General features: G+C 44.2%; 1 protein-coding gene across 1 annotated transcript; it reads left to right on the top strand.

Moving 5' to 3' along the window:
- The first annotated feature begins 3456 nt into the window (after positions 1 to 3456).
- LOC121273886 (zinc finger protein 420-like) lies at positions 3457 to 18277 on the top strand. The gene is made up of 3 exons (XM_041181035.1): positions 3457 to 3591; positions 4342 to 5400; positions 14328 to 18277. The coding sequence occupies exons 2-3, from the start codon at positions 4451 to 4453 to the stop codon at positions 15043 to 15045; spliced, it is 1668 nt and encodes a 555-aa protein (XP_041036969.1). The 5' UTR covers positions 3457 to 3591; positions 4342 to 4450; the 3' UTR covers positions 15046 to 18277.
- Positions 18278 to 21073: the final 2796 nt, after the last annotated feature.

Genomic DNA, 21073 nt, shown 5'->3' with positions numbered 1-21073 from the left:
AACATTATCCCCCAGACCCAAATATCAAACAGTGAACATTATCCTCAGACCCGAATATAAAACAGTGAACATTATCCCCCAGACCCGAATATAAAACAGTGAACATTATCCCCCAGACCCGAATGTAAAACAGTGAACATTATCCCCCAGACCCGAATATAAAACAGTGAACATTATCCCCCAGACCCGAATATAAAACAGTGAACATTATCCCCCAGACCCGAATATAAAACAGTGAACATTATCCCCAGACCCAAATATAAAACAGTGAACATTATCCCCCAGACCCGAATATAAAACAGTGAACATTATCCCCCAGACCCGAATATAAAACAGTGAACATTATCCCCCAGACACGAACATAAAACAGTGAACATCATCCCCCTGACCCAAATATAAAACAGTGAACATTATCCCCCAGACACGAATATAAAACAGTGAACATTATCCCCCAGACCCAAATATCAAACAGTGAACATTATCCCCAGACCCAAATATAAAACAGTGAACGTTATCCCTCAAACACGAATATAAAAGAGTGAACATTATCCCCCAGACCCGAATATAAAACAGTGAACATTATCCCCAGACCCGAATATAAAACAGTGAACATTATCCCCAAGGCTCGAATATAAAACATTGAACATTAATCCCCAGACCCAAATATAAAACAGTGAACATTATCCCCAGGCCCGAATATAAAACAGTGAACATTATCCCCAAGGCTCGAATATAAAACAGTGAACATTATCCCCCAGACCCGAATATAAAACAGTGAGACTCGAATGCCATGACGCTGAGACAGTTATTACCGATGTGACTAATAAATTTGGGACAATTTCTATCTTTACAAACTGTCACATTTCACAATCCCGACATGAAACTGATAATACTGAAAATCCTTAGCAGGTCAGGCCTGCATCTCTGGAGAGAGGAAGAGTTAACGTGACAGTTCTGAACTGGGGTTAGTTGGAAATTTAATAGTTTATTACAACGTGAAACGGACACTCTTTAATCCTGAAGTTCAACAATTTCATGTCCTAATCTCTGGCCCCATTTTGTTTCTTGTTTCTTTGTGTTTTTGTTTGCCTCTCTCATTTCGCGCTTTATTTTCTTTACTTTACATTCAGACTATTGCTCACGTGCCATTCACACCTCGTAAAGACACACCTTTTGTACTTTACTTGTCCCATTACCACTCGCTTTGATCTCGCATCATGAAAGCTTCTGTCAGTTAATCTCTCCAGCCCTGCAGCGTTTCAAAGACCTTTCCTTGTGTTCTTCTTCCCACCTCCCACCTTTCACTCCCTCACTGGCCTGAAACGTTAATTCTGTTCCTCTCTCCACAGATTCTTCCAGACCTGCTGAGAGGTTCCAGTTTTTTATTGATTTTAACTCAGATTTTAAGCCTCCACAATATTTCCATTTTGTACAATGCCGACACAGTGACTGATTACGCTGATTAACAAAGTACTTCATACATTCATTTCTTATTTGTAATTTATTTCTTGATCCATGATTAATTATTGAGCTATTTATCAGTCATCAGTGTCTTTAAATGTAGTTACAATTTCGTCACTTCCCTGGTTTTCCTCACACTCTCTGGCACTAATATTAAATCCTTATTAATCTTAAATGGAAGGATCAGCCCAACACCAACAGATGATTCAGTTTAACCACCGTGTGGGAAAGGATTTATATGTGGCAATTCAGGGCAAAATTAACAGTCATTTGGACAAATGTGAATGAATTAAGAAAGGCCAGCACAGATTTCTTAAAGCAAATCGGGTTGAATGGACTTGTTTGAGTTCTTTGATGAGTTAACAGAGAAGGATGATGTGAGTAATACGGTAGCTGTGCACATGAACTTCTAAGAGGGGTTTGATAAGGTGCCATGTAACAGGTTTGTCAGCAAAGTTAAAGCCCACAGGGCGGAGGCAGTATGGGTATGAAGTTGACTGAGTGACAGGAAACAAAATGGTGGAAATTTCATGTTGTGATATGGGTCAAATAAATCAGCTTTGTTTCAAACACAGAGCGTGTCGTGCCTTTGATTTCTCTCAAAATATCCATGTTGTGTTTCCCACAGCTTCCCTCCTACCTTCGATGTGTGAAAGGAGCATCACGCCTACAAACCTGTTTCAGAATTAAATCTGAATCCACTCGGCAAATGTGATTAACAAAAGGTGAACAAGTAAACAAATCACTTCAAATAATTGACAAACATACAGGGAGATGTGGAAACAATGAGTTACTCATTGAGTTACGATGTGGAATGTACTACCTGAAAGGTGGAAGTAGATTCAATCGTGACTTTCTAAAATGAATTGGATATCTAATTAAAAGTTAAAGTTTGCAGGGTTCTGGGGAAAAGGGCAAGGGAGTGGAACTAATTGGCAGCTCTTTCAAAGATGATACCTGCCCTACAATGTAGATCCATAGTGACAGGAGACAGTCTGATGTCCAATTCCCCGAGAATAAAGAAAAACTCCAACTTTCTGTGACCCCCTTTGATTCTTTCCAATACCTTTAAAATCATGATGTATCCCTTCCTTCTTTTGAAATTCCACTTCCGTGTACAGGGGCTGCAGACAGTGCTGGACACAGAGGGAGCAGCAAGCTGGGCTCAGAGTTGGTACACTGGGTTTCTCCTTGACCTGGGCTTCCTGTTGAGCATATGCTGGGACCCAGTGGGGTCTCATTGTGCTGGGACATATTTGAGTGTGTCACGAGACAATTAAGAACATGAGGAGGCCATTCAGCTCCTCAAATCTACTCACCCATTCGTTTTAATCAGGGCTGACCTGTATCAGAGCACCATTTACACACCTTCATTCCATATCCGGTGAAATGCTTCCTGATCAAAAATCTATCGATCTCAATCATGAAAGCTCCAATTAACCCTGTGTATCCACAGCCTTTTGGGGGAAAGAGTTCCACATTTTTACTCCACTTCGTCTGAAGAATCTCTGCTAGATTGCACTGTATAATGGCCTAGTTCGAACTTTAAGATGGTGTCCCCTTGTTCTCGATTCCCTACCAGAGGAAATGGTTTCTCCACATTCAGCCGATTGGCACTGTCACATTTCCCTCTTTCTCTCTCATGTAGGGACCAGGGAAAGATTCCCCTCCCGTGCACTTGGTTGTTGTATATATTGAGTTAAGAATTTTATATCTATGGCTGCAATCATAATCGGACCTCAGAATATGATTCTGAAATTCAACAATATCGCTCCTCAATGGCGCTGCCGTTACCCAGCATTGACCGAGACGCAGAATATGCTCTATCCTCACTGCGGGAGTCCCTCGAGCAGGCGCAGTCCCAGGCAGTAACTGGAGCATGCGCAACACCGGCCTTCCCTGGCACATGCGCAGTGCCAAGCTCTAAATGGAGCATGCGCAGTCCAGTGCTGCAGGGCAGGGCGGTCGGTGTCGGGTGACATCGGCAGCGGGTGGGGGAGGGAGAATGGAGCCCGGGAGCGGGCGGGGAAGCTGCACAAATATTTGCTGTCGGCCTCAAACCGCGAATAAGGAGTTTCCGGTTCCGCGTTTGCACCGATTTGGCGGCTGCGGCCTTTTTGTCGATGTCAGGTCCGTACTGGAGGGAACAAAGGAATGGATGAGAGTTTCAGCAGCAGATGAGCTGAGACTGGGCTGGATTTGGGCAATGTTACTGAGGTGGAAATAGGCGGTCTTGGTGATGATGTGGATATGTGGTTGGAAGCTCACCTTGGGGTGAAATATTTCACCATGGTTGTGAACATTCTGGTTCAGTCTCAGACAATTGCCGGGGAGAGGGATGGAATCGGTGAGCAGGGAGTGGAGTTTGCAGTGGGGACTGAAGACAATGGCTTCAATCTTCCCAATATTTAAATGGAGGAAATTTCTGCTCACCCAGTATTGGATGTCAGACAAGTCAGGACGGTGTCTGACTTGGAGATGATGCTGTGTCACATACATCTGCTCCCCTGGCCCTTCCAGGGTTTGGTTGGAGGTTGAGGGTTCAGGTGATCCTGTCAAAAGTTCTGGTCGAGTTGTCGATATATAAAAGCCCGCTGCTTTACCCCATGGCTCTACTCCCTGTCGCTCTCTCTTTCTCTCTCTATTTCACACTTCTTCCATTGAGGCCAGAGGTCCAGGCTGGGTGGCAGGTTCCCTTCCCTGAAGGACATTAGTGAATCAGTTGGGTTTTTATGATAATCCAGCAGTTTTCATGGTCACTTTTTCCTCGTGCCGGCCCCACAAATTCCCAGATTCATTCAGCTCAATTTCACAACCTGTATTTGTGTTTTTGTGGGTTCTCTCTCACGCCCTGTTTTCTGTTTTAAATCAATTTCACAGGGTATTAGAAGAGGAGGATTTGCAGTCCGGAAACTGAAACCAAACAGCACAATAGGACCAGACAGAGTCGCCCAGTTTATTGTAACCTGAATATCATTGGATTTTGAACATGGAAGAAAAAAGCACTATTCACAGTGGAGAGAAAGCTTACATGTGTTCTGTGTGTGGACGAGGCTTCAGCCGATCATCTGACCTGTCAGAACATAACTGCAGTCACACTGGTGAGAAACCGTGGAAATGTGGGGACTGTGGTAAAGGATTCAATTACCCATCTGTGCTGGAAACACATCGGCGTAGTCACACTGGGGAGAGACCATTCATCTGCTCTGAGTGTGGGAAGGGATTCACCACCTCCTCCCACCTGCTGACACACCAGCGAGTTCACACTGGGAAGAGGCCATTCACCTGCCCTGACTGTGGCAAGGGATTCATTAATTCATCCAACCTGCTAAATCATCTGCGAATTCACACTGGGCAGAGGCTGTTCACCTGCTCAACGTGTGGAAAGAGGTTCACTCAGTCATCCCACTTGCTGAAACATCAGCGAGCGCACAGTGGGGAGAGACCTTTTAAATGTCCAGACTGCGGGAAGTGCTATAAAAGTTCCAGAGACCTGATGTCGCATCAACGTGTTCACACTGACGAGAGACCTTTTAAATGCCCAGACTGCGGGAAGTGCTTTAGAAGTTCCGGGGAACTGATGTCCCATCAACATGTTCACAGTGATGAAAGACCATTTCGGTGCTCTCACTGTGGGACTGGGTTCAAGCGATCATCTAACCTTATTGTACACCAGCGAGTTCACACTGGAGAGAGACCGTTCACCTGCTCCAAGTGTGGGAAGGGGTTCACTCAGTCCTCCATTCTGCTGGTACACCAGCGAGTTCACACTGGGGAGAGGCCGTTCACCTGCTCCGAATGTGGGAAGGGATTCACTCAGTCATCCTACCTGCTGACACATCAGCGAGTTCACACTGGGGAGAAACCGTTCACATGCTCCGAGTGTGGGAAGGGATTCGCTCAGTCATCCCATCTGCTAACACACCAGCGTGTTCACAAGTAAATACAGTGATTGGATTTTGCTGTTAGTCACATCCAGGACTTAACCATGTTCATTGGGATCTGTTTCTGCTGATGTTGATTAACTGCAGCTAAATTTTTCTGGTTAATATTCTGAATAAATTCAAATAAATCAGCTTTGTGTTAAACATGCTGTATTAAACATGCAAATTAAGAGCAGGAGTAGGCCATTCGACACCTTGAGTCTGCTCAGCCAATCACTAAGATCATGGCTGATCTGATTGTGGCCTCAACTCCACATTCCTGCCTACCTCCAATAACTTTTACTCCATTAGCAGTAACTGGAAAATTCTGTGTAAGCTGGCAAAGTTATTTTTCTGTGGCTTAGACTCATTCTCTGCTGTGAGAACTGAGTAGTTAATTAGCTAACTGGTTGAATCTGATTACTCTAGCCCCAGGTCAGTTGGCTATAAATACAGACCTCTTTGGTGCAAATGCATGCAGGTGAGGAAACGGAGTGCATATTTGGAGTTTAGTGAGGGGGAGTTCGGTGAAGGAGAAGGTGGTGTTCATTTCCTTTACTATCTTTTTCATGCTATAGGAATTGGTTCTTGCTCTACTACAGGGAAAGGAGCTAGCTGATTCATGAGTATCTGGTGAGTGGTTAAGATCCATTCAATTCTTAAGATTTAAAATAGTATACAAATTGGAGATAAATTTAATAAAATATATTAAAAAGCAACATAAATAATGAATAATACAATTAAGTAATTATTTGAAACACATCAAGTGTGGCAGGACAGGTGATGTGTGAAGGCTGCAGCATGTGGGTGCTCCTGGATAACATTGTGATCCAGGGCAAACACGTCAGCAGTAAGTGGTTGTGGCTTGAGGAACTTCGGCTGAGAGCCGTTGAGCTGGAGGCTGAGCTGCAGGATCTGTCACACATCAGGATGGGGGAAAGTTACCTGGCTGCCTTGTACCAGGAGGCAGTCACACCACTTAGGATATTATTATTGATTTAGTCAGTGGTCAGGGACAGGAGGGTGTGATAATGAGTGAGGCAGGTAAGGGGACCCAGAGTGCAAGAGTGTCAGCCTCTGCAATTTCCCAAGAGGTTTGAGGTTCTTGCAGCTTGTTTGGATGAGACCGGGGACTGGGGGGTGAATGAGCAAACTGACCATGGCGCCATGGTACAAGAAGCCATTCAAGTGGGGGGTGGGGGATTAAAAAGGGATGCAGGGGACAGTATAGTGAGGGGGATTGACACTGTTCTCTGTAGCAAAGAGCGAGAGTCCAGGCAGCTTTGTTGCTTGCCCAGTGCCAGGTTTTGGGGCATCTGCTCAGAGCTGGAGAGGAACCTGTGTTGGGAGGGGGAAGGTCCAGTTGTCCTGGTGGTACAGGTAGAAGTAGGAAAGAATTCTGCTTAGCAGGCATAAGGAGTCACGTACTAAATTGAAAAGCAGAACCTCAAAGGTTATAATTCCTTGATTATTACTTGAGCTGTGTGCAGATTGGCATTGTGTTAATAAAATTAGAAAGATGAACATGTGGCTCAAAGACTAGTTTGGGAGAAGTGGGTTCTGGCTTGTGGGGCACTGGCACCAATATTGGGGAAAGTGGGAGCTGTACTATTGTGATGGTCTACACCAGAACCGTGCTGCAACTGATGGTCTAGCGAGCCGCTTAACTAGGGAAATAAAGAGAGTTTTAAACTAAATAGTGGGGGCAAGGGATCAAATGTGAGTATGTCAAAGATTAGAGGTAACAGAGGAAAATAGTAATGTGGAATTGAGGGTGGGAGAATGGCAGGAAGAGACAGAGAAAAAACCTAAGAATGAGCAAAGAACCAAAGCTAGATGTTACAAAGATAACAAAAGGACAAAACTAAAGGCTCTGTATCTGAATGCTTGTAGCATTCATAACAAAGTAAATTAATTGATAGCGCACATTGAAGTAAATAAATATGATCTAATAGCCATTATGGAGACCTGTCTGCAAGATGACAAGGGTTGGGTCCTGAATATTGAGGGATATATGACCTTCAAGAAGAATAGGAAGCTAGGTAAAGGTGGAGGGATAGCACTGTTAAATAGGAAGCTAGGTAAAGGTGGAGGGATAGCACTGTTAAATAGGAAGCTAGGTAAAGGTGGAGGGATAGCACTGTTAAATAGGAAACTAGGTAAAGGTGGAGGGATAGCACTGTTAAATAGGAAGCTAGGTAAAGGTGGAGGGGTAGCACTATTAAATAGGAAGCTAGGTAAAGGTGGAGGGATAGCACTGTTAAATAGGAAGCTAGGTAAAGGTGGAGGGATAGCACTGTTAAATAGGAAGCTAGGTAAAGGTGGAGGGGTAGCACTGTTAAATAGGAAGCTAGGTAAAGGTGGAGGGATAGCACTGTTAAATAGGAAGCTAGGTAAAGGTGGAGGGATAGCACTGTTAAATAGGAAGCTAGGTAAAGGTAGAGGGGTAGCACTGTTAGATAGGAAGCTAGGTAAGGGTGGAGGGATAGCACTGTTAAATAGGAAGCTAGGTAAAGGTGGAGGGGTAGCACTGTTAAATAGGAAGCTAGGTAAAGGTGGAGGGATAGCACTGCTAAATAGAAAGCTAGGTAAAGGTGGAGGGGTAGCACTGTTAAATAGGAAGCTAGGTAAAGGTGGAGGGGTAGCACTGTTAATCAGGGATGGCACTTGTGCAATAGTTAGAGATTACCTTGGTTCGGGGGATCAGGATGTGGAATCAGTTTGGGTGGAGATCAGGAATACCAGGGGAAAGAAGTCACGAGTGAGTGTGGTCTACTGGCCCCCTAACGGAACTCAAATGTATGCAAAGTATAAGGAAGGAATATTGGGTGCTTGTGAAAAAGGGACAAAAATAATCATGGGTGATTTTAATCTATGTATAAACTGGAAAAATCAGATTGACAGTAGTAGCCTGGATGAGGAATTCATAGAATGCTTTTGTAGAGCAGCACATTCTGGAACCAACTAGAGAGCAGGATAAAATAGACTTGGTATTGTGTAATGTGACAGGATTTATTAATGACCTCAAGGTAAAGGTATCCCTAGGTAGCAGCGACCACAATATGAATGAATTTTACATGCAGTTTGAAAGGAAGAAGATGGATCTAAGAAGGGCAACTTTGTGGGCATGAAATCTGAGCTGGCTGAAGTGAACTGGGATATGAGGCTTGATTAATAGAGAAGCTGCGGCAGGTATTTAAGGGGATATTTCAGAATACTCAGGATAAGTTCATTCCCACTGAAAAGAAAAATTCTAAACGGCGGACAACCATCCATGGTTAACTAAATAAGTTAGGGGAAACATCAAACTTAAGGAAAAAGCATATCACTATGCAACGCTCAGTGGCAGGTCAGATGATTGGTCAGAATCTCAAAACAAAAACAGCAGAAAATGACAAAAAGATTAATCAGGAGAAAGAATTCAGTGTATGAGAGGAAGGTAGCTAGAAATGTAAAAATGGACAGCAAAATTTTCTACAGGTATTTAAACAGGAAAAGAGTGTTGGTCCACCAGAGAGTGAGAATGGGGAATTCATAGTAGATAATAAGGAGATGGCGGACGAAATTAACAAATATTTCGGCATGTACTGTACTTGGACTTCAAGAAAGCATTGGGTAAGGTGCCACGTCAAAGGTTATTTCAGAGAATAAGAGCTCATGGGGTGGAGGGTAACATATTAGCCTGGACAGAAGATTGGCTGGCTGGCAGAATGGGTCTTTGCCTGATTGGCAGGATGTGATGAGTGGAGTCCTGCAGGAGTGTGCTGGGGCCTTGATTTTTTATAATTTACTTAGATGAGGGGAATGAAGGCATGGTAGGTAAATTTGAAGATGACAGAAGGATAGGTAGGAAAGTATGTTGTGAAGAAGATGTAAAGAGTTTGCAGACAGATATAGATAAGTTGAGTGAATGGGCAAAAATATGGCAGATGGAATATAATGTGGGAAAATGTGAAGCTGTTCACTTTGGCAGGAAGAAAAAAACAGAGTATTACTTAAACGTAGAGTGACTGCAGCATTCCGAGGTGCACGGGGATCTAGGTGTTCTAGTGCATGAGTCACAAAAAGTTAGTATTCAGGTACAACATGTAATCAAGAAGGCTAATGGAATGCTATCCTTTAAGACAAAAGGATTGAACATAAAAGTAAGCGGTTATGCTTCAGTTATACAGGGCATTGGTGAGACCGCACCTCTAATACTGTTTGCAGTTTTGGTTTCCTTATTTAAGGAAGGCTGTGAATTTGTTGGACGCAGTTCAGAGGAGTTTTACTAGGTTCATACCTGGAATAAGTGGATTGTCTTATGAGGATGGGCTGGACAGGCTGGGCTTGTTTCCACTGGAGTTTAGAAGAGTGAGGGGTGACTTGATTGAAGTATATAAGATCCTGAATGGCATTGACAAAGTGGACGTGGAAAGGATGTTTCCCTTTGTGGGTAAGTCCAGGACTAGGAGGCATTGTTTTAAAATTAGGGGTCGCCATTTTATGACAGAGATGAGGGGAATATTTTTTCTCATAAGGTCGTGTGACTTTGGAACCCTCTGCTTCAGAAGGCGGTGGAAGTGGGGTCATTGAATATTTTTGAGGCAGAGGTAGATAGATTCTTGTTAGGCTAGGGAATCAAAGGTTATCGGGGATAGATGGGAATGTGGAATCAGTGATACAGACAGATCAGCCCTGATCTTGCTGAATGGCAGAGCAGGTACGATGGGCTGAATAGTCTAATTCTGATCCTATTTCATATGTTTGTATGTAAATATAAGTTGTTGTTGTAGTCCATACAGAGAAAGGGACAAACTCCTCTTGCATCTTTCATCCTGATATTTCTCTGTAACATTTTAATATGAAGCTGCACAACTAATGTGAATAAAGTTTGTGCTGTTAAAAACGTGTTCACCCCCTCAGAATCAGAGGAACACACACACGTATACAACGAGAGTGACAGACTCCTCAGGAGAGACAAATACCAGAACAAAATTATGTCGCCAACTTGGCTCAGCTTTTGTTCCATTTCCGATTGGAGAATGCAGAAGCTGACAAATGAACAGAAATAAGAGAACATGGATGTGTTTGGATGGCTTTTCCTCTATTTACACAATTAGTCAGCGCTCGAGAGAGAATCAGCATGGTTCCATAAGGGAATGAGGGCCTTCTGCCTGTCCTGCCCCTGTCCCTCCCATTGCCCAACATCTTTCCCAGACACCACTTTTTTTCAGTCATTCATGGGATGTGGGCATTGTTAAGCTAGCATTTATTGCCCATCCCTAATTGCCCTTGTTCACAGGGTATTTAAGATTCAACCACAATTGTGTGTCTGGAGTCACATGTAAGGAGTCTGAGACAAATATAGATAAGTTGAGTGAGTGGGCAAAAATATGTCAGATGGAGCATAATGTGGGAAAATGTGAAGTTGTTTACTTTGGCAGGAAGAAGGACTAAGAAAACAGCAGAGTACGACTTAACTGGAGAATGACTGTAGTCTTCCGAGGTAAAAGGAGTTTCCAAAATGCAGGCTAGAGGCTTGGAATCGTGCGACAAGTAACTCACCTCCTGACTCCCCAAAGCCTGTCCACCACCTACAAGGCACAAGTCAAGAATGTGATGGAATGCTCCCACTCGCTTGGATGAGTGCAGTCCCCACAACACTCAAGAAACTTGACACCATGCAGGACAAAGCAGCCTACTTGATTGGCACCCATCCACACGATGCACTGCAGGAATTCACCAAGGCTCCTTCGACAGCACCTTCCAAACTCACAACTATCACCATCTAGAAGGACAAGGGCAGCAGGTAGATGGGAACACCACCACCTGGAAGTTCCCCTCCAAGTCATTCACCATCCTGACTTGGAAATATATCACCATTCCTTCACTGTTGCTGGGTAAAAATCTTAATAGCACAGTGGGTGTACCTACACTACATGGACTGCAGCGGTTCAAGAAGGCAGCTCACCACCACCTTCTCAACGGCAACGAGGGATGGGCAATAAATACCGGCCCAGCCAGCGAAGCCCTTATCCCGTGAATGAATAAGAAACAGATTTAGGTCCTGATGAATTGAGTATCTCTTTCAGATCTTGATATGATGTTTGATTTGATTTTGAAAAGCCTTCCCTTTTAATACCTTGCAAAAAGGAGATTATGAAAAAATCCATCCCTGTCGGTCCAGGATAGAAATTAAGAGACAAACATTTCTCTGGGTTTGAGTTTGCTGTGTGTAAATCTTTCTAAATCCCAGTAAAAGGAGTTTCCAAACACTCGGTGTAAACTGGGCTCCGGGAGTTTCTAATCCGGGTTTGGAGTCCTACACCGGGTGTTTGTGAACCCTCCCAGTCCACCCTCCAGCTGCATTCCTCTCCTGCACTCGGCCCTTTCTCCTGCGCTGGACTTTCAACCCGACCGCCTTCATCCCCATCCAGGAGCGGAACTGCGCATGCTTTACTTCCTGCCTGGCCCCGCCCCTTCATTCCGATTGGTCGGACGACCAGCCGCCCCTTCTTATTGGTTCAGGCCTGCCGTCAATCATTGTGAGTTGGAGCATGCACAGTCCAAGGAGACAGGCGGTGAGAGAGCGGATTTAAAATGCGAGTTTAGGAAACACCGAGTGAGGATCCAGAGCCAAATACATCCATGATCAGAGATAGGGCCGGCGGGTGGATTAGGAGGCTTCATAAACTCACGGTGTCTGCACAAGAACCCTCGATAAGGAGCCATCGGTCCCGCGTTTCACGAAGTGGGACGGTGGCTGAGGCCTATTTCCAGAAATAGGCCCGAGGTAATGGCCGCCATCTTTTTAGGGGGAATGAGCATCAGAGCGCATGTGCGGGCGCCATCTTTGTGAGGTGCAATGTCCAAGAGGGAGCATGCGTGGCCGCCATTTTTACGGAGGCTGCAGACCCGGATGCACAACCCGCAGGAGGGACAATAAATCATAGATAGAGTTTGGTGTGAAATCAATGGGTTGTTGTAAAACAGGAGATCAGGGTAACAGTCAGAAACAACAACAACTTCTATTAACATCATAAATCATCCCAGTGACCTTCACAGGGAAATTATAAAACAAAGTGTGACACCCAGACACATAAAGAGATATTAGGGCAGGTGACCAAAAGCTTGGGCAAAGAGCTCTAAGGAGAGTCTTAAAAAGTCGCTTGGTTGTACAGAACTTGAGCATTACTGAAAAAAGGGACAAGCTGTCAAAGCTTTTCGATTTACACTTATCAGGAGAGACACGAATACCAAATTTCAAAGGGAACAACAATTTATACTGCATGAGACAAGGGTGCTGATTGGCTGTCCAGTCAGCTCTGGTCGTTGCCATGGAGAATACAGCAGGGAGCTATCATACCCTGTGCTTTTGTTTAATTTAACAAAAGGCTCCATGCCTAGACATGTTCTTTATGCCTGCAGAGGACAGGTCCCTGTTTATGAATATATGTAGCTTCTAGCGTGTGTAAGTGGGCTACATTACGAGCCTAATTGATAATCTTTGAAATCTGGTATTCTTGCTTCTATCCTGATGAATACAAGATAAAACGTTTTGACATAAGGTCTCTTTTTATAATTCTCAATTGTCTTAAAGGAGGACAATGTGTTTGACAGAGGGAGAGGTGTAAGGAGAGAATTTTAGAACTTGGTTTCGAGGATATTGAAGGTATGGTCAGTAATGGTGGAGCGATTAAAACTGGGAATGTACAAAATGCCACATTTAGAGCAGTGCAGATTTCTTCGAGGCTTGTGGAGCAGGAGGAGATTTCAGAGAAAGGAAGGAATGAGGCCATGGAAGGATTTGAAAATAAGAATGAGAATTTTAAAATCAAGTTGCTGCTTGACCAGGAGGCAAGACAAGTCAGGAAGCAGAGGGGTATTAGGGGAATGGGCCTCGCTGTGAGTGAAGACACAGATAGCAGATATTTGGATAGCTTCAAGTTTTCGGAGGGTAGAATATGGAAGACCAGCCAGGAATAGTTAAGTTTGGAGGTAACAATGGCAGCGATGGGGGTTTCAGCAGCAGATGCACTAAGACAGGGTGAGGTTGGGTGATATTATGGAGATGGAAACAGGCGATCAGAGTGATGACACAGATGTGAGGTCAGAAGCTCATCTCGAGGTCAAATATAACATCGAGGTTGTGAACAGACTGGTTTAATCTCAGACTGTTCCCAGGGAGAGGGATGGAGTTGGTTTCTAGGGAATGGAGATCGGAGCAGGGACTGAAAAGTGTCTTCAGTCTTCTCAGTGATTAATTGGGGTTAATTAGTAATCAGGAAGAGAAGCAGCAACCAGAATGGGCCATGAGACTGATCCCTGGTTTAACTCAGTTAGAGAGGGAGAGAAGGAAGGAAACCTTGGGACGTTTGGAGAAACCACCTTCATGATCACTCATTAAATCTCCACACAGTATGGTCGGTCAGGGAGTTTCAGATTCATGTTTTGTCATGAGTAATGACTGAAGTGAATGATCAGACATATTGTCATCTCCAGTTGTACAAATTTGTTAAAAAGATACAGAAAGAATTATCCAAATCTCTCACAGGGAGGAGGGAGAGTGTATGGGATGGGGATTTGCAGCTTTGGACGAACAAGAGAGGAAAAAATGTTCCATAGAAACTAGAATGTCTATCCTGTACTGACAGTGATGACTTTTGTAAACTCCTTTTACAGGGTATTAGAAGGAGAGGAATTGCTGACAGGAAACTCAATCCAAACTTCACATCAAGATCTGACAGAGTCACTCAATGCATCAGGACCTGAATATCATCAGCCTTTGAATGTGGAAGGAGAAATGTTTGTTGTTCTGTCTGTGGGATAAGATTTCAAACATCAGTGTGACTGGAAAAGCACCAAGACACACACACCCTGAGTGAGAGTGTTGTAGTGAACTGACTGTGGAAAGAGCTTTAACCAGTTATAAAGCCTGAAATAACACCACACCATTCACAGTGGGGAGAAACTGTACACGTGTTCTTTGTGTGGACGAGGCTTCAACCGGTCATCTAACCTGGAGAGACACAGGGACACATGCACCATGGAGAAACCGTGGAAATGTGGTGACTGTGGGAAAGGATTTGATTGTCCTTCCCATCTGGAAACCCATCGACGCAGTCACACTGGGGAGAGGCCGTTCACCTGCCCTGAGTGTGGTAAGGGATTCACTCAATCATCCCAACTGCTAGCACACCAGCGATTACACACTGGAGAGAGACCGTTCACCTGCTCCGAGTGTGGGAAGCAATTCACACAGTTATCCAGCCTACTAAGACACCAGCCAGTTCATACTGGGGAGAGACCATTCACCTGCCCTGAATGTGGGAAAGGATTCACTGGGTCCTCTGATCTACTGAAGCACCAGCGAATTCACACTGGGGAGAGGCCATTCAGCTGTATTTCCTGTGGAAAGAGATTCAGGTCTTCATCCAACCTCAGTGCACACCAGCGAGTTCACACCGGGGAGAGGCCATTTACCTGCTCCGAGTGTGGAAACAACTTCACTCAGTCATCAGCACTGCGGACACACCAGCGAGTTCACACCGGGGAGAAGCCGTTCACCTGCTCTGAGTGTGGGAAGGGATTCACTCGGTCATCCCACCTGCTGAAACACCAGCGAGTTCACAAGGATGAAAATTTCAAAATTGAGTTGTTGCTTGACCAGGAGCCATGACAGGTCAGGAAGCAGAGGGCTGTTACAGGAACGGACCTCGCTGTGAGTGAAGACAAAGACAGCAAACTTTTGGATGACTTCAAGTTTATGGAGGGTCGAATTTGGGTGACCAGCCAGGAATGTGTTGGAATAGTTGAGTCTGGAGGTAGCAATGGCAGCGATGAGGGTTTCAGCAGCAGATGCACTGAGATAGGATGAGGTCGGGTGATATTACGGAGGTGGAAACAGGCGATCTTAGCGATGGCAAAGATATGAGGTCAGAAGCTCATCTCAAGATCAAATGTAACACCAAGGTTTTGAACAGACTGGTTTAATCTCAGCCTGTTTTCAGAGAGAGGGACGGAGTTGGTATCTGGGGAATGGATTCTGCTGTGATTGCTTCTGTTAATCACATCCAGGACTGAACCATGTTCATTCTGACAGTTGGGGTTTGTTTCTGCTGATGTTAATAATCGCTGTAACTGGGCTGGAGTTTAATATTCTGGATCTATATCTGATTGTGTTCTTGGGGCTGCAGTGACCCTTTAAGAACCGCTGCCTCTGATCTTTCCCCATAATTCAGGAACTCTCATCAGAAATGAGCTTACAACAAGATTCTGAACTTTTTCTTCAATCCTAAATTGATCTTTGGTACGAACTCTACAATTTAGTATCTGAGAGGTTCCACTGATTAACATCTCCAATTAGAAAGTGCTGATTAATCCTTGCTGACAATTCTTACTGACTTGTACGTTATTCACAGTGACACCTCCATTATCCATCAGAAAGAAGGGGAATGGGAATTGGTGGAGAATTGAGAGTTCCCAAATATTACCCCTCCCGCCTGGTACAGAAATCCCCTCGGCACAGGAGTGGAGACAAGTTCAATCCAACTAATGGACTGTAAGAAATCGCTGTCTAATTACTTAATAAAATCTTTAGAAATTTATGGAATATTGCAGAAGTAGCTCACTCTTTCTGTTATGAAGAAAGCTTCCATAGTAGCTTGCTGGCTGACAAACACAGGACGGGGCTGTTATCTCTGCCAAGGACATGTCTCTAGCACAGGCCCTGAGACAAGACATTTCTAACCCTGATATGATTGGAAGTCATGACGCAAACGTAAACCAACTGCTGAAAACAGGCTTTCGAGAGCACAGAGATATTGACGTGATCCACACTGGCTTCAGCCCAATACCCACACTGTGGCACACACCAGTTAACCGTTCAGAGGAGACTGTCACCACCAGCTATAGAGATCAGCACTCACTCTGTGTCATCCATCCATTGTCCTTTGGGACCGGTAAACCGTTCTCACCTGTCATGGGTCATGTTTTTTCCTGTCTATTTAGCTAACGCATCATATTTAAACTGTTGCTTCTCAATAAACTACTTTAAAATCTCTTCTGAGCTCGATCCTCTTTTCGAGTAATCTGTGATTCCCGAACCTAAATCTTACAAGTTAGGAGTGGGATCACACTGGTCGAGATCATAGGCTTGAGAAACAACAGTCTTAGTTAAAAGTAAATGGAGAAGTTCCTCAGTGAAGCCAGGAGTATACAATGGCATTGACACATTACAGGGAGTGACTGATAAGATAGTCTCACAGAGAAAACAGGGGGGCCGGGGGTGAGAGATATCCTTGGGATGAGAGATATCCTGGGGATTGGTGACGAGTGTGACTGGGATGACTAGTATATCCTCAATAGGATTTCTAAAGAGGGTCAGAAAGGACAGATCAAGTTGAAGAAGGCCTAGAATCAGTGAGAAAACGTCCACAAGGTGGATGCAGGTGAACAGAGAGCTGGAGAATCTTTAAAGTCCGTGCATGAACTTTTGTTTGAACCAGATGTAATTACAACATGCCAATAATTTAGATTGTGTGAGATGATCGGCAGATGGGGAGGATGAATCTAAGTCGATAGTTCTCACATTTTAGTGGAAAAGTTTTGACATTTATTCTTGGTGGCAGCTCAAGGGTTTGTGTTGCTGATTCTGATCATTCTAGTAGCTTTAATACGTTATCTATGGTTTGTCATCAAGAAATTAGGAAAACAAACTGATACCTTAGAAATAACAAGGTTAGTTAGAAATCAGTTGTGGGAAGTCAATTAGGATATTCCCTTCTCAAGGTGTGAGAAATCTCTGTCCAGTAACCTTATAAAATGTTCAGAAATTTATTGAATAACTGTTTGTCTCTCGTGAAGAAAGCGTCCTGGGTTGAGAAATACAGGACAGTGAGGCCTGTTTCTCTGCCAAAGACATGTCTGGCACAGACCCTGAAACAAGACAAGCTTGATCGGGTGGGGGATCTCATGACCCATATGTAAATCAACTGTCTGAGTAAAGGGTAAATAGGATGTCCCAGCAAGTGATGAGCCACAAAAGACTTCATGAACTTCCAATGGAAATAGGAGGGGTTACCTTGAATATCTGTCCCTTGCTAATGGACAATTGAATAAGTTATTGACATGAGACCCCAAGAAATGAGATATATAACTGACTTTCGAGAGAGAAAATAACGTCAGACAGTGAAGAGCTTCTTGAAGTGATCCTTCATTCCATCCACAGATGCTCCTCTTCACTGGAAATGTGAGAGACAAGATTGTAGATGTGGCCTAATGTACAATGAATGATCAGTTTAATAGTGGAAAGTTCTACTCAAGCCCCTGAACCAACAGACAGAGAGTCTGTTGTCGTGGTCACTGAGTGCGCTCTGCACATGTGTGAACCCCGAACTAGTGCAAAGCGATCAGTCCAAATCACTTTGGAAAGTTACTTGTGGATCTGCTTCCACCAGTCATTCAGACAATGTGTTCCAGATCATCAGAACTCACTGAGTAAAATAATCTCTCCTCATCTCCATCCTGGATTCTTTGCCGATTATTTTAAAGCTGTGTTCTGTGGTTACCAACCATCCTGCCAATGAAAACAATTTCTCCCTGTGTAGATGAAAACTTCTAAAAAATCTCTGCTCTTTATCAAATCACCCTTTAACCTTCTCTGCTCTAAAGAGAACAATCCCAGTTTCTCCAGTCTCTCCACAGAACCGAAACCCCTCATCCCTGATACTATGCTGGGAGATTGTCCCCACACCCTCTCCAAGGCCTTGACATCTTTCCTAAAGTGTGGTGCTCAAAATTGAACACAATATTTCAGCTGAGGATTGTCAGTGATTTGTAAAGTTTCAGGATAACTGCCTTGCTTTTGTACTTCATGTCTCCATTAATAAACTGAATACCCATTAGCGTTTTATAAGCAATTTGATCAATTTGTCCTGTCACATTCAAAGATTTGTGTTCATACTCTCCCAGGTCACTCTGTTTAAAATTGTACCATTTAATTTATTCCTCCTCTCCTCATTCTCCCAAAACATATCATTGACTGTGAATCACTTTGGGATGTTCTGAGGGTGTGAAAGATGCAGAATGAACGCAGGCATTCTCTTTCTTTTCTGCAGCTGATTTGAAGTTGTAGATTTTATTTCAAAGATTAAATTGGGATTGATATTCAAAGTTAACTATTTTACTGCAGAAACAATTTTAGCTGGGAGCCAGTGAATTAAGAGGAAAGATCCCAGACAGCGGTTCTTCAAGGTACACTGCAGGCCCGACAGCTCAATCAGCTCCACTCTCAGCTCAGGAGAGCTCAACAACTCCGCATCCTGTTCACAGGGGAGTTCTCCTGGTGCAGTGGGACTAACATTCGTGTTTTAACTGCACCAAATAAAACTGGATTAATCAGTTAGTCTTATTGTGGAATCTTAATGTGCACAGATTGGCTGATGTGAAACAGCAACAACTTGTATTTGAAGGGCATCAATGAATCAGATGGGTTTTCACAATCATTTGATTATTAATTCCAGTCTTTTTTTAAAATTTAATTGAAATTCCACCATCTGCCATGACAGGATTTGAACCAGGGTCCCCAGGATATTGCCCTAAGTCTCTAGATCACTAGTCCAGCAACAATACCACTACACCATCACCTCCCCTTAGGGAGTAAAAATGGTGCAGAATTTGATGGTCAGTATAAGCTCAGAAGTGGAAGAGAAATGGACTATACTGCAGGAAAAACAATTCCTGACTATGAAAGATATTGTGGGAAGATAAAGCTGGGAAGCCAGCAGCACATGGTTGGGGGATGGGCAGCAGTGGAAACTTCATTTAGACACAGTCAGCAGGAGTAAGAGTAAAATACTTAACTCAAATAGATCCATTGTTTGAGTCAGGAGAAGTTAAACAATGGCAGAGAGGTGATCAGGGAGGGCAGAGGTGAAACAGAGCAATGGATGAACCTGGATTCAGATCCACAGTAAAGGAGTCACACCAGCCCCAGAGCCATGGAACATCTCACAGATGCAGAGCATAGAACTAAACACTCTAAATTGTTGGTGGATGGTGAAAAACTGTCAACTCTGAAACAGTTTCAGTTTTCAACTTTAAACTCTCCTGCTGGAGCCTGCAGCTGGAAAGATATCGGAAACACTGGAGTCAGAGTTTAGAATCAAGTGCTTCACCTGTGGGATGTGGGAAATCTGTGACGCTTCAAGTGTCCTGGACAACTACATCTGCATGAAGTGCATCCAATTGCAGCTCCTCACAGACGCATGGATCAGTTGGAGCAGCAGTTGGATGCATTTAGGAGCATTCAGGTGGCGGAAAGCGTCATTGACAGGAGTTTTACAGACATGGTCACACCCAAGGTACAGACAGATAGATGGGTGACCGCTAGAAGGGGCAGGCAGTCAGTGCAGAAATCCCCTGTAGCTGTCCCCCTCTCTAACAGGTATACTATTCTGGATACTGTTGGGGGGATGGCCTATCAGGGGAAATCAACAGCAGTGGTCAGAGCAGTGGCACCATGGCTGTCTCTTTTGTTCAGCAGGGGTTCAAAGCACATAAGAGCAATTGTCATAGGGGACTCTATAGTCAGGGGCTCAGATAGGCGCTTCTGTGGTCGTGAAAGAGACATCAGGATGGTATGTTGCCTCCCTGGTGCCAGAGTCCAGGATGTCTCTGATCGGATATGGGACATTCTGAAGGGGGAGGGAGAACTGCCAGAGGTTGTGGTACACATTGGTACTAACGACATAGTCAGGAAGAGTGACGAGGTCCTGCAGCGGGATTTCAGGGAGTTAGGCAGAAAGTTAAAAAACAGGACCTCTAGGATTATAATCTCAGGATTACTCCCTGTGCCACGTGCCAGTGAGGCTAGAAATAGGAAGATAGTGCAGCTGAACATGTGGCTGAACAGATGACGTAGGAAGGAGGGTTTCCGATATCTGGATCATTGGGATCTCTTCTGTGGCACCTGTACAAGAAGGACGGGTTGCATCTAAACTGGAGGGGCACCAATATCCTGGCTGCGAGGTTTGCTAGTGTCACTTGGGAGGGTTTAAACTAGTATGGCGGGGGGTGGGAACCAGAGCAATAGGTCAGCAAGTGAAATAAAGGACTGGGAACCAGTGAATATGACCAGTAGGACTAAGAGGAAGGGCAGGCAGGGAGAAGTTATTGAACACAGTGGGACTGGGGGTCTGAAATGCATTTGTTTCAATGCGAGAAGTATAACAGGCAAGGCAGATGAGCGTAGAGCTTGGATTAGTACTTGGGACTATGATGTTATTGCTATTGCAGAGACTTGGTTGAAGGATGGACAGGATTGGCAGATAAACGTTCCAGGATTTAGATGTTTCAGGCAGGATAGAGAGGGATGTAGAAGAGGTGGGGAAGTTGCACTGTTGGTTAAGGGGAATATCACAGCTGTACAACAGGAGGATACCTCGTTGGGCTCATGCAGCGAGGCAATATGGGTAGAGCTCCGGAATAGGAAGGGTGCAGTCACAATGTTGGGGGTTTACTATAGGCCTCCCAATTGTAGGCAGATTTTGGAAAGATGTAAGAGCAATAGGATTGTTGTAGAGGGTGATTTTAACTTTACCTAAATTGACTGGGAATAACTTATTGCTAGGGGTTTGGATGGTGCAGAATTTGTAAGATTCATCCAGGAGGGCTTCCTAAGACAATATGTAGATAGTCCAACTAGG

The sequence above is a fragment of the Carcharodon carcharias genome (assembly GCF_017639515.1).
Source record: "Carcharodon carcharias isolate sCarCar2 chromosome 27 unlocalized genomic scaffold, sCarCar2.pri SUPER_27_unloc_2, whole genome shotgun sequence".
Lineage (NCBI taxonomy): Eukaryota > Metazoa > Chordata > Chondrichthyes > Lamniformes > Lamnidae > Carcharodon > Carcharodon carcharias.
The sequence above is the reverse complement of the archived record's forward strand: the minus strand, read 5'-3'. Positions and strand labels throughout refer to the sequence as shown.